This window comes from Gymnoscopelus microlampas, assembly GCF_963454915.1.
Source record: "Gymnoscopelus microlampas genome assembly, chromosome: 6".
In the NCBI taxonomy this organism is placed as follows: domain Eukaryota; kingdom Metazoa; phylum Chordata; class Actinopteri; order Myctophiformes; family Myctophidae; genus Gymnoscopelus; species Gymnoscopelus microlampas.
Genome location: NC_139943.1, coordinates 51586474 through 51599818, shown reverse-complemented (window position 1 = coordinate 51599818; position 13345 = coordinate 51586474). Strand labels below are relative to the sequence as shown.

The 13345-nt window shown below is 43.2% G+C and overlaps 2 protein-coding genes across 2 annotated transcripts in view; both read left to right on the top strand.

The window, feature by feature from the left end:
- Positions 1–3143: 3143 nt before the first annotated feature.
- On the top strand, positions 3144–5777 carry LOC311047042 (proteinase-activated receptor 4-like; the record flags this gene model as incomplete). The annotated part of the gene is made up of 2 exons (XM_084059625.1): positions 3144–3632; positions 5202–5777. The coding sequence occupies exons 1-2, from the start codon at positions 3156–3158 to the stop codon at positions 5775–5777; spliced, it is 1053 nt and encodes a 350-aa protein (XP_083915751.1). The 5' UTR covers positions 3144–3155.
- Positions 5778–9257: 3480 nt separating this feature from the next.
- slc17a6a (solute carrier family 17 member 6a) overlaps positions 9258–13345 on the top strand; it is a gene marked incomplete at its 5' end in the record, with an annotated part of 23074 nt that continues 18986 nt past the window's right edge. The window contains 3 exons of the mRNA XM_084059282.1: positions 9258–9346; positions 11315–11597; positions 12618–12736. Coding sequence (XP_083915408.1) covers positions 9258–9346; positions 11315–11597; positions 12618–12736 — 491 coding nt within the window. The remainder of the gene's footprint in view (positions 9347–11314; positions 11598–12617; positions 12737–13345) is intronic.

Here is a 13345-nt window from a genome sequence, read left to right as displayed (position 1 = left end):
AGATGGCCTGCATGCTGAGCTCACACAGATATTAAATATTTGTTCATACTAGTGGCTGCAGAACGCTTTGTGTCTGAATCTGCTGGCATGGCCGCTTCGCTGGGCTTCAGCACCGACTTACACTGACCAGCTGAACCATGGGCAACGCTCCAGTTCAGGTAGGTTACCTATCAGCGGTGGAAAAAGTACTCCATTTGAAGTGCAAGTATCAATACTGCAATGTAGAAATACTCTGTTACAAGTGAATGTCAGGAATTTAAAATTTACTTGAGTAAAAGTACCAAAGTATTGGCATCAAAATGTACTTAAAGTAGCAAAAGTAGACAGTACTCCTTATGCAGAATGTCCCATTTCACAAAGCTACAAGCTCACAATGCGTCGCATTGTTAGCTTGTAGATCTGCTATTTTCAAATGGCTGAAATGTATATATATAGGGCTGAAGTGGTTGTATGTTTTGTTTTAATGTTCTAAATCTACAAAGTAACTAGTAACTAAAGTTGTCCAATAAAAGAAAAAGTTCTCCAATGTTTTACTTAAGTAAAAGTATCAATTCTGCAATGTAGAAATAGTAAAAGTCCGGAATTCAAAATGCACTTGAGTAACAGTACAAAAGTATTTGTATCATAATGTACTTAAAGTACCAAAAGTAGAAAGTAGTCATTATGCAGAATGTCCCATTTCACAATGTTTTCAAATGTATAAAATGCATAAAAATCTTCAATTGGCCGAAATATATATACTGTATATAGGGCTGAAGTGGTTAATGTATGTTTTGTGATAATAATAATAGATCAAAATCTACCATCTAGGTAACTAGTAACTAAAGTTTTCAATTAATTGTAGTGGAGTAAATTTGAGCTGTATTTGAACTTTAAATTGAATCAGAATAAACTTGTATTGTCACAGGTGGTGTAAAGAAGTGGGTGAAATTAATGTTGTTGTTTTCCAGAAAAGGAGGGAGAGGGTGAGCAGGGAGAGAAAAATAAATCACACATTAAATAAGCATTGAATAAGCATAACCACTTTATTCTGGGCATGTCGTTTATAGGTGAAATTGTCCAAAAAATCGTTGAAATTGTTAAAATGTTTCCATTAATTTCCAATTGCTTTCGTAAGTATTGATAATAGCAGATCTTCAAGTTCACAACACGTCACATCGTGACACGTGAGCTTGTAGATCAGCTGTTTTCGCTTTTAACATGTATTAATGTATTAACATGGTCAGTAAGACATTTGGAGGAATAAAAACAAGTCTTTATATGAAAACAATTGGATTCCTTATATACTGTTGGGCTGATAATGCCCAAAGGATAACAAAGGAAATGTTTCTGTAACTAATAGGACAGCCAAAAATGTTCTCTTTATTTCAGACTGGCATGGTGCTTGCCATGCCTTTGTTATAATAGTTGGTCCACGGCCAAATACATATGATTTTGGGGGTCCTTGACATGAAAAGGTTTGAGAACCACGGATATAGCAAACATACGTTTTTTTTTAAAACTGTTAGGATTTAGAAAACATTTGTAAAATCCCCCAGAAGCAAAGATTTGAGTTACAAATGTTTGCTTTAAATATATATAATTTGCACAAACTTTCACGATTTTTCAAAAACAGCAGATCTACAATCTCGTAGCACAGCACTCTAGCGCTATGAGCTTGTAGATCTGCTATTTTTCAATAGCTAAAGAAATCTAAAAGATACAGTAGATCAACGCCAATGATTCTCTTCCTACATGTAGGGCTGGGTGATATGGACAAAACCAAACATCATAATATATTTGACCATAATACCTCGATATCGACAGTGGGATGATATCATGGGGGCGGCTGTTTGTGCTTTCGCAAAATATTTACACAATGAGATGTGTTTTATAAATAATAATCAGCAATGCCAGTATATTATTATAAGAACTAATAAGTCGGTTAAAGCAAAAACAGCTACAATCAGCTTAGTTCAGAACATTACATCATTTTTACTGTTACACAACCTTTAAAACCAGGAAAGGTCACCATATCAGGATATTATGATATAATTGTATATGTTGCCCAGAGCTACCTAAGTGTACTGTCCTACTACAGTTGTGTTGATTCAGGAGAAGGTCAAGGAAATGTAACTTCCTGGTAACAGGACCATTTGGATGTTGATCAGTGGTGAAAAAGTACTCACATGTATTACTTAAGTAAAAGTATCAATACTGCAATGTAGAAACACTAATTACAAGCATTTGAGAATAGCTATTGAAAATAGCCAATCTACAAACTCACAATGCGACGCATTGTGAGCTTGTAGATCGGCTATTTTTAAATGACCAAAATGTGACCAAAATGTCTCAGATGTTTCATATTTTAGTGGCCAAGACATTTTTACCGACAGGTTGAAACAAGCATTTAAATCGCTTCTTTAGTTAACCTGTGCCATGTTTTACCAATGCAATCTTACGGGAGCAGTGCATGCGGACGTTTTTAGATCTTGGGTTTGAGAACGGCAATCCCACATTCCAGGAGTGAGGAAGTGACCGAGACGGTGTCAGATGACATGAAGGGGACCCCCCCGCCCGTCACGCCGTTTGGTCACATTTGTTCCAAGAAGTCACTATAGGCCGTTTTGGGAGTGAGAGTGTGTAGCTAATAGTCGTCGCATCAACGGGTGAGGAGTTGGCGCAGGGGGTTGACCTATAGCTCCAATCGGAACCTTTCCCTCCGCTATACAGCTCCGAGATGAAGTTCCACAGCATCGGGTGCCGGCAGGTGACGACACCGTGTCACGCTGTGCCGAACGTTGCGAAGTCCGCTTCAGTCGACTAAGCGCCGTTCGAGTTCCGTCCCGATAGGGACAGAATCGTAACTCATATCCCCCCTAGTCAACATGTGGCGTCATGGGAAACGACCCCCGACAGATTTGGCGCCACATATCAAATCGGTCCCAAGTCGTCACTCGTTTGCCGTCTTGGCAGTGAGAACGCGTCTCTCAAACGGGTGACGCACGGTCAAACCCTGCGTCAACTCGTCACCCGTTTGACGAGACGACGGGCGTGAGAATGTCGGATTAGATCTGATCCTGTGTGTCTCACCTCCACAGCCTCCACAGCCGGCCTTCTGTGAGCACGGGGACCGGCCGGCCCAAGTGGGCCTGCAGGTGGTCCAGCGCTACCTGATGCCCGCCTTCTTCCTGTTGGTCCTGACGCTGGGCCTGCCCCTCAACCTGCTCTCCCTGTGGGTCTTCTCCCGGCGCCTGAAGACGCCTTGGAGACGCTCCACCGTCCTGCTGTTCAGCCTGACGCTGGCCGACACGTCCTGGCTGCTGGCGCTGCCCTTCCTCGTCGCCTTCCACCTGGACGGGCTGGACTGGCGCCTGGGCCGGCCGCTCTGCCGGGCCGTCCGGGTGCTCTACCACAACTACTTCTACCTCAGCATCGTGTTCGTGGCGGTCGTCAGCGTGGACCGCTACGTGGCCATCGTGCACCCGCTGCGCTCCCTGGCCCTGCTGGGGCGGCCGCGCCTCGCCTGCCTGCTGTGCGCCGTCGTCTGGGGTGTCACCCTGCTGCTCAGCGTGCCCGTGGCGGGCATGAGCGAGACCCAGCGCTGCCCGGGCACCAACCGCACCGTGTGCACGCTCTACATGATGATGCAGGCACGGATTACAGTTCTCAGTGGCCAGGACTGATTTCAGTCATTTGGATTTTATAGAAGCCCAACCCGATCTCACACACCTTAAGGCTTAGTAGACATTGCACAGAGTGTCATTCCGTGCATAGACAACTGGAAAACCTGAAAATCCGTGCATAGCCGCCTCGCATCTCCTCCATTGACTAAACCATTTCGGAGGTGCGCAGTCTCAAGTGAACTAGAGCCACGTGAGGGACCACCGAGTGAGCTAACGCGAACGAGTTGCCGCCCCGAACGTTGCAACGTTCGCTTGAGCCTACTCAGCGTCGTTTGAGTTATGTACCGATAGGTAGAGAATGGTACATTTTGTTGTGGGGACTGCTCTGCTTCCGGGTTGCAACCAAGGGGCAAGGCTGAGATATTTACGATGAGGCCGACAAAATGGCCAGAGTGGCGCTGTTTTACCCTGCGCCGACCTGTGAGTTCAGAAAGAATTTATTTTAGCGCAAGTGAATGGGTTTTTTGACAAACTTTAGACTAGATTTTCTTACTGTAATAAAAATTGTCATAAATTCTATATGCTTCCAGTCGCTAGTTTAAAGTCTCCTTTCAATCATCAGGATATGCGTTTTGCTAAATTATGGTTCTATTTATTATAAAATTGACGATAAAGTAGGCTATTCTCTAGGAGGGGCGGGATGATTTGATTGACACGCTACACAACCAATAGCATTCATTCCCCGCCCCCCGCTCTTGATTGACAAGTTACCCAACCAATAATGGTCTGAACTCATTCTGACGCGTATTGAAAGATGGCGGACCTACAGTCTTGCAGCAATCGGCTTCATTTTCGGTCTGTAGAAAGCAGCGGAGGGGGTTTGTCCATCTCATTTATACAGTCTATGGTTGCAACCGGTTACGCCCACCGTGGGACTCGCCGTACATATGCACGGAATTTCGGGTTTTCTAGGCGACTATATATGCACGGAATGACGTGCACTGGTCCGTGCAATGTATACTAAATTTATTCACCTGGTTGGCAGTATGTAGAACAGCAGGAACAATTTTACTAAACCATCATACATTTGACATATTATGTTAATTGTTTAGGAAACTTCACTAGTGTGTGGGGGAGGGGCTCACACTGATTCACAAATCACACATTAGGACTTGGCAGTGGTGGAAAAAGTACTCAATTGTTTTACTTAAGTAAAAGTATCAATACTGCACTGTAGAAATACTCTGTCTGCACTTTTATTTTACCTATGGGGTAGATTCTGCCAATGCTTTGTCAATGGAAATATGTGGCTTCATGGAAAACATGCGCAAGACCATGAATCCATGCATTTGCATTGACAAAACATTGGCAGATTCCGGCCCATAGGTAAAATAAAAGTGCGGTGGGACTGCGCCCTTACAAGTAAAAGTCCGGAAACCAAAATGAGTAAAAATACTAAAAGTAAAAGTACTCACTATGCAGAATATCCCATTTCACAAGTTCAAACATGTATACAAATCTTTTGAAAATAGCAATGCGTCGCAATGCGACGCATTGTGAGATTTATTATTTTTGCTTTAATCCAATGTGCACTAGGACACGCGGGAGAACCTCCCCTACTCTCTGTTCTCCTCCGTCACCGGCTTCCTCCTCCCGCTGGCCTCCATCTGCTACTGCTACTGCCGCAGCGTCAGAGAGCTGCGGCGTCGCGGCGCCCGCCTTCCCCGCCCCCCGCACCCGGGCAGGATGCGGAGGCTGACGCGGGTTCTGACGGCCGTGCTGATCCTCTTCACGGCGCTCTACCTGCCCTACCACCTGGTCCGCAACGCCACCATCATGATGCGGACGCTCTACCCCCTGGGCCCCGTGGACCCCGGGGGCCCCGCCGTGGACCCCTGGGGCCCTGTGGACCTGGCCTTCATCGTGATGATGTGCATGTGCAGCCTGAACACCGTCATCAACCCGCTGTTCACCTGCCTGGTGGGCCGCCAGGTCAGGAGGGAGTTCCGCGGCGTCCTCGCCGCATTGTGCCGCCTCCGCTGTTGTGGTGGCGCCGCCCTGGTGGTGGTGGTGGTGGAGCCGGTTGTCACCGCCGTGCCGCTCAGAGTCAAGCGGAGGGCACAGTGGCAGGGGGCGGGGCATCATGGCGTCAATGCTGTCACACCGCTGTGACCAGTGGTAGAAGAAGTACTCAGATATTTTTACTCAAGTAAAAGTGGCAATACCGCAGTGTAGAAATACTCTGTTACAAGTAAAAAGGCCTGCGTTCAAAATGTTACCTGAGTAAAAGTGCAAAAGTATTGGCATCAAAATGTACTTAAAGAACCAAAAGTAAAAGTACTAAAATGTTTGAAAATAGCAGATCTACAAGCTCACAATGCGTCGCAATGTGACGTGTTGTGATACATAGGCTATTTTCAACTATGTATAGGCCTATATTTTATAATATAATAATTTATATCTGCAAAGTAACTAGTAGCTAAAGCTTTCATATAATTGTAGTGGAGTAAAAGTATCATATTTGCCTATATATTGCCTGATGTAGTGGAGAAGAAAAATACTGAAAATTGGAAATACTCCAGTAAAGTAAAACATTTCTCAAAATTGCACTTGAGTACATGTACTTAGTTACTTTACCACTACTGTATACTGCAGTCAATACAGTCACACCTCTGTGACAGTATTGTTATTGCTGCCCCAAGCAAACATCACAGCAGGTCCAATATCAATTCTAACATGAGGTGATGAATTTATTAAACTTTTATAACAGGTGCTCTGTTCATTGAGACCTGAGGTGTCATTCTCTACAGTCTACACAGACCTCACGCACACGCACACGGACAGCAGACACATCAACTCTTTGAACTGTAAACATTATGTATATGTTATTGTTCTGTACTATAGAAGAACATGGAGGAACAGTATATATGATCTCTACACCGTGTCCTTGAGGGGGTTCCAGGGGGTCCCCAGAAAAAGTGGCTAATGAAGCATCACCATCATTTGAACCACTTTATCGATTTATAGGTTGGCTATTCAAAAATAGCAGATTTGCAAGCTCGCAGCTTGTAGATCTGCTATTTTCTATTCTTTTTTAAAACATTTTATATCAAATGTTTCAGATGGGGGTCCGCAGACAAATATAAATCAATTTGGGGGTCCTTGACATGAAAACGTTTGAAAACCACTGCTCTACACAACACTGCCTCTGTGTGGTCACACACACACACACACACACACACACACACACACACACACACACACACACACACACACACACACACACACACACACACACACACACTGAGAATAGCCTACTTTAATAATTAATGTCTAATAATGCATCTGTAGAATCCTGTAATAGCTTGGGCTCTGTCTATAGATGTACAAGCAACACGGGGGTCTTTGTGGTTTGATCTCCATGGACAGAGCTCATTATGAACACAACACCGTAAGATTAATTTACTCCATCGCATGTCGGTGTCCCTTGCCGACAAGACAGCTTATAAATCAGTTCTTGACGAGCAGCACACCGCATGTACCACGGAGCATAAATTAGGCTTATATATACCGTTCATGTAAACGCTGGCTATTCGAACGTCAACTGAAATAATAGGCTCTATTCACAGCAGCCATATTATGAAGACATTCACAGGTGTTACCAATGATACTAATGAAGGCTCTGTTCCATTCTGGTCAAACAGAGTCAGGGTGCTGATGTTGTGCATGTTGGCTCACTGGAAACACTCGGTTACACCAGTGGGTCTAAAGTTGTGGTCCAGGGACCCTCATGGGCTTCCAAATGGCCCCTTATGGGTGTGTAACTCTGATAGTGTACAAATGGAACCAAATGGACCCTTACGGGTCCATTTGGTTCCATTTGTACACTCTCAGGGTTACAGTATGGGGTCGTGGAAACCATTGTGCTAATGGAACAGAGCCTTCATTAGTATCATTGGTAACACCTGTGAAGGAAGTGAATATGGCTGCTGTGCATAGAGCCTATTGAAAATGAAACAATAGTAGCCTAACCCGGTGGTTCTCAACATGGGGTCCGGGGACCACCAGGGGTCCAAAATGGGTCCTTATGGCCGGGTCTGTAACTCCGAGTCTTTCGGAGTTAAATTAAAACTGAGGATTTGACGGTGTAGATTGTTGGGGTTCCTCCCCAGACATGTGACAAACATTGTGACAGAGGGGGTCCTATAATTAATGCACATCATCAAACTGGGGGTCCTTTAAATTCACTGGATTAACCATTCTCATCCACCTGTCTGTCTGTGGGCTCTCTCCACAGCAACATAGCTCAGCGCTGAGGGGAGCCCAGACAGACAGACAGACAGACAGACAGACAGACAGACAGACAGACCGACCGACCGACCGACCGACCGACCGACCGACCGACCGACCGACCGACCGACCGACCGACCATTGGTTCTCAACCAGTGGTCGGGGGACCACCAGTGCTCCTTTGGGGGGGTACCAGGGGGTCCCCAGCTAAATTAGTTAACATAGCGTTACAATCATTTTAACCAGTTAGCTTTGGCTATTTTTGAAAAATCTTGAAAATGTTTGCATGTTGAATATGTATAGGCTACTTTTTTTTTTTTTAAAGCGAACATTTTCAGATGGGGGTCCGCGGCCGAATGTATAACATGCATGAAAAAGGTTGAAAACCACTGACACAGACAGACAGACAGACAGACAGACAGACAGACAGACAGAATAGTGTCGCTGTCCGCGGTCCTGAATCCACCGGCCGGTTGTGTTGAGAACAGGTGGAGGTTATAGAACAGTGTTGCTGTCCGTGGTTCTGAACTGAGCGGCGCTCATGCAGGTGGAGGTTAGTGTCGCTCTCCGTGGTTCTGAATCCACCGCCCGGCTGCTCTCTATCTAACTAACCCACCAGATCCTCTCCTCCTGCTGTTCTCTAACACAGCCAGATCCTCTCCTCCTGCTGTTCTCTAACCCACCCAGATCCTCTTCTCCGATAAGAAGGAGGGACCGACCCCCGCCCACCACCAGCAGCAGCAGGTCCCTTTACGGCTCTGCTGGGTGAAGCTATTTCGATCTCCCGCGGTATTTGGACGACATTTGCCGGCTGTGTGTGAGCCGGTGGCGGTAGACCTTTATTGCACACTTCTTGAATAATCGATAACTTTTCTTTTCTTTTCTTTTTTCTTGTGTGTTCTCCTGTTTACGTGACTGGATGTTATAAGATGGCTCCAGTACTGCTGCGTGGATTAACATTGCGCAAGACAAAAGCGGACTTATTTGACTGCTGTTTAGGGAGCGAGAAAGAAGCCTCCCTGCGATCACACTGAACCAGATCCACCAGATCTCTGCTACCACACTGAACCCACTAGATCTCTGGATCACACTTAGCCCACCAGATCTCTGGATCACGCTGAACCCACCAGATCTCTGGATCACACTGAACCAGATCTCTGGATCACACTGAACCAGATCTCTGAATCACTGCTCGATCTGAGGACGAATTCCTTTTTCTTCTTCCTACACGGAGAGAACAACAACGCACCTTCATTCTGGATTAAATACCCGAACAATAATGCTCCTTAACGTCGCTCCTCCATTTATGATCATATTATCCTAGAATTAGAATTCATAATAATAATAATAATCATTTGAATGATGGATCCCGGAAAGGAGAAAGGAGCGTTTCCTCCGACCAAGGAGGGATTGAAGAATCTCGCAGGGAAGGCCCTGGGGAAGCTGCACAGGTAACATGATAATGACATTATGATGATAATAATGCATATGTTCTGTTGATGCTTATTGTAGATATGTAATAATACGTTCATAATGAGAGGAATGATTAACAAACGAGTGATGGGCCTTGAGATACGATATATAACACCTGTCTGGAGCTACGTGTTTATTCCATATAATTCCACTGAAACCAATCATGGAAAATCACATTTCATCTTAAATGAATTACAGACAGAATGCTGGAGAGGCAGAAAGAGAGAGAGAGAATAAATGACATGCGGGTAGAAGAATATTTAAGGATGAGATATTTCCCAGGAGGATATGGTTCCTCCACCCGCAGCTGGGGGTGTTTTCTTTAATAATTAATGCTACAGAATGAGTCGTGACACGGGAGGGTCGGGGGGGATATGATATGATATTACGTTGTGGATAAAAATACCTTTTATGATCGATATCTATGTTTGATATCAGATTTCTACTACACTGTTTACTACAGGCTTTGACTGGAGAATGGAGAATGCCATTGATAATAATTATAACATAACTGATCGTTATTATAGAACTAAACAAAAAAAAGGAAGAAAACGTCAGTTTCATGATGTAGCAGCGTTTAATACTAATAATATTTATCCAGATTTCAGCATATATTTTTTGTATTAGATTAGGTTATTATTTTGGATGTATTATAACTGGAAGATCAAAGAAAAATACCACCGTTGCAAAATGGGCTACAAATAATTACAAATTCATAATTCATCTGACAAAATAAATGAACACAAATAAATGAATGAAAAAACGAGCATTATTCCAAGAGACATTTTTGCGAGCTTGAAATTCTAAATCTGTCTTTATTGTCGGAGTTAAAATAGCGTTATGGTCATAGATGTAAAAAATAGGCTGTAAAAAAACCGAAAGAGGGAATAGATGGTGTTGGTTTGATGCTGGAGGCCTTTGGCTGAGGCCTGTGTTACTATGATCTATTTAACAACACATTCTCCAAACGGTTATGACTCAATTAATAAATAAAAACCCGAGACAAAACCTCACAAACAAGACCTGCTTTCTGAAAGACAATAAAAAAAAAACACCTACAGAAAAAAAAACGTCACCAACACAGAAATAAATGCTGCAATGCGGTTTGAAGGTCATTTAGTTTGCATTAGTCAGCGACTCACTCCTCTTTACAGAAAGAAAACTATAAAACGGAACGAAATATATATTATAACAGCTTTAAAATTAAGTGATCCAGCATTCAATCATGAATAGATAGAAACACACACAGCTTGTCATTAAAATGAAAAATCCATTGAGACCCAGGTGTGTCTCTAGAAGTCTGTGTGAGATGAACATATGAGGACATTATCTGGACTTTTATCATTTTTAGGTCTTTTTGGGGGGATTTATGTCAACGAAATGGTCGCTTCATGTCTCTGTGGGTCCCCCCCCCCTCTATGATCTATGACATATTTAAAAAACACTTGGTTAGTTTAGCCTATGCACTTGCTTTGTATGGTGTTGCATGGTGTTAATTTAACACAAAGGTTATAGGTAGAGGTTATATATAGGCCTACACATGGGAACCAAATGGACCCAAATAGACCCAGCATGTGTGTTAATGTAACACCTATATACACAATGGAACCAAATCGACCATTAATTGCGGTCGGGTCCATTTGGTTTAATTTTTTTTTTTTTACACACTCTCGGTGTTAAATTAACACTGAGGATTTTTTTTACTAACCAGTGGTTCTCAAAGTGAGGTTCAGGGACCCTCAGAGGTCCTTGGAGGGGTTATAAATGGACCCTTACGGCCGGTCTGTAACTCTGACAGTGTACAAATGGAACCAAATGGACCCTTACAGGTCTGTAACTCTGACAGTATACAAATGGAACCAAATGGGGATTTGTATACTGTCAGAGTTAAGGAGGGGTCCTTGAAGTGTAAAATGATTAAACAAAGACTCTTTTCCTCTTTGCAGGCGGTTGGAGAAACGCCAGCAGACCGGTGGTGGTGGGGGTGTGGAGGGAGGGGAGGGGATCGAGTTGACCGAGGATGGCAGACCCCTGGCCGGCCAGGGGCAGAGGAAAGCCCCGCTGATCGACTGCTCGTGCTTCGGCCTCCCGCGCAGGTACATCATCGCGATGCTCAGCGGGATGGGCTTCTGCATCTCGTTCGGCATCAGGTGCAACCTGGGCGTGGCCATCGTCAGCATGGTGAACAACCACACCGTGCACGAGAACGGCAAGATCATCATCAAAGAGGTGAGATTACATGAAATCTAATGAAATATAATGCAATCTAATAAAATACAATGACATCATAGTCAATAACAGCACCATATCCACCAGAATGGCAAGATCATCATCAAAGAGGTGAGATTACATGAAATCTAATGAAATATAATGCAATCTAATAAAATACAATGACATCATAGTCAATAACAGCACCATATCCACCAGAATGGCAAGATCATCATCAAAGAGGTGAAATTATAATCAATTCAAATCAAATGAAATCAAATAAAATCAAATGAAAAATTAAATCAAATTAAATGAAATCAAATCATTGTCAACAACCATCCACTAGGAAAGATCATCATCATCAAAGAGGTGAAATTCTAATCGATCAAATCAAATCAAATCAAATCAAATCAATAACAGCACCCCATGTGGTTATCAAAGTGCGGTCCGGGGACCCCCAGGGGTCCTTGACGGGTGTTCCAGGGGGTCCCCAGCTAAACTGGTTATTTGGTTTAAGTGTTGAAACCCTATTTTATATACTGTACTGTACATTGGCTCTTAAAAAAAGCTGATCTACAAGCTCACAACGTGTTTTGCTTTTCAAAGAGGGGGTCCAGGGACCCCCAGGGTTCCTTGAGTTCGAGGGGGGGGGCCCAAAGTTTTTCTCATGAACAAGTATGACATTTATCAAGGGTCCCTATAAGAATCATTAGAAATGGGTGGGGGTCCATGGCCAAATGGAAGGAGGGGGGGACCGTGACATGAAAAGGCTTGAAACCACCAAATATGTAAATAGAAATAGAACAAGTTGTCATACAAACGTACCAACAGGACACCTAGCCATCGAATTTAAATGTATTATTCATATCAATACTTCTACTGCCTGGCAGTTTAAAAGGACGACATTTTAAGTTTAAAATATCGATACGATAACCCAAATCATTTTTGTCTTAGCTATGGCCATTAATAGCTATAGAAGTTATAAATAAACATGTACAACGTGAGTTAATGATGTGTCCTTTCTGTTTTCTGTTCTAAAAGAAAGCCCAGTTTAACTGGGACCCAGAGACAGTGGGGATGATTCATGGCTCCTTCTTCTGGGGTTACATCGTCACTCAGATCCCAGGAGGATATATTTCATCACGACTGGCAGCTAACAGGTGATTCAGCTTCTACTGCATGCACTTCTACTGTATACATGTCTACATTTAGCGTCTACTGTCTCTGCATTTCTACATTTAGCGTCTACTGTATACATTTCTACATTTAGCTTCTACTGCATGGATTTCTACATTTAGTTTCTACTGAATGCATTTCTACATTTAGCTCCTTCTACTAAATGCATTTCTACTGAATGCATTTCTACATTTAGCTTCTACTGAATGCATTTCTACATTTAGCTTCTACTGCATGCATTTCAAAATGTAGCTTATTCTGTCTCTGCATTTCTACCTTTAGCTTCTACTGTATGCATTTCTACATTTAGCGTCTACTGTCTCTGCATTTTTACATTTAGCGTCTACTGTCTCTGCATTTTTACATTTAGCGTCTACTGTAGACATTTCTACATTTAGCTTCTACTGCATGGATTTATACATTTAGCTTCTACTGTATGCATTTCTACATTTAGCTTCTACTGTATGCATTTCTACATTTAGCTTCTACTGAATGCATTTACTAGAATAAAGCCTGTTTTTTTTTTTTACTGCATAGCACAACCGTGTCGCTTGCCAAAAAAGCAATTTCTTTGCCCAAAAAGCTTTTTTGGG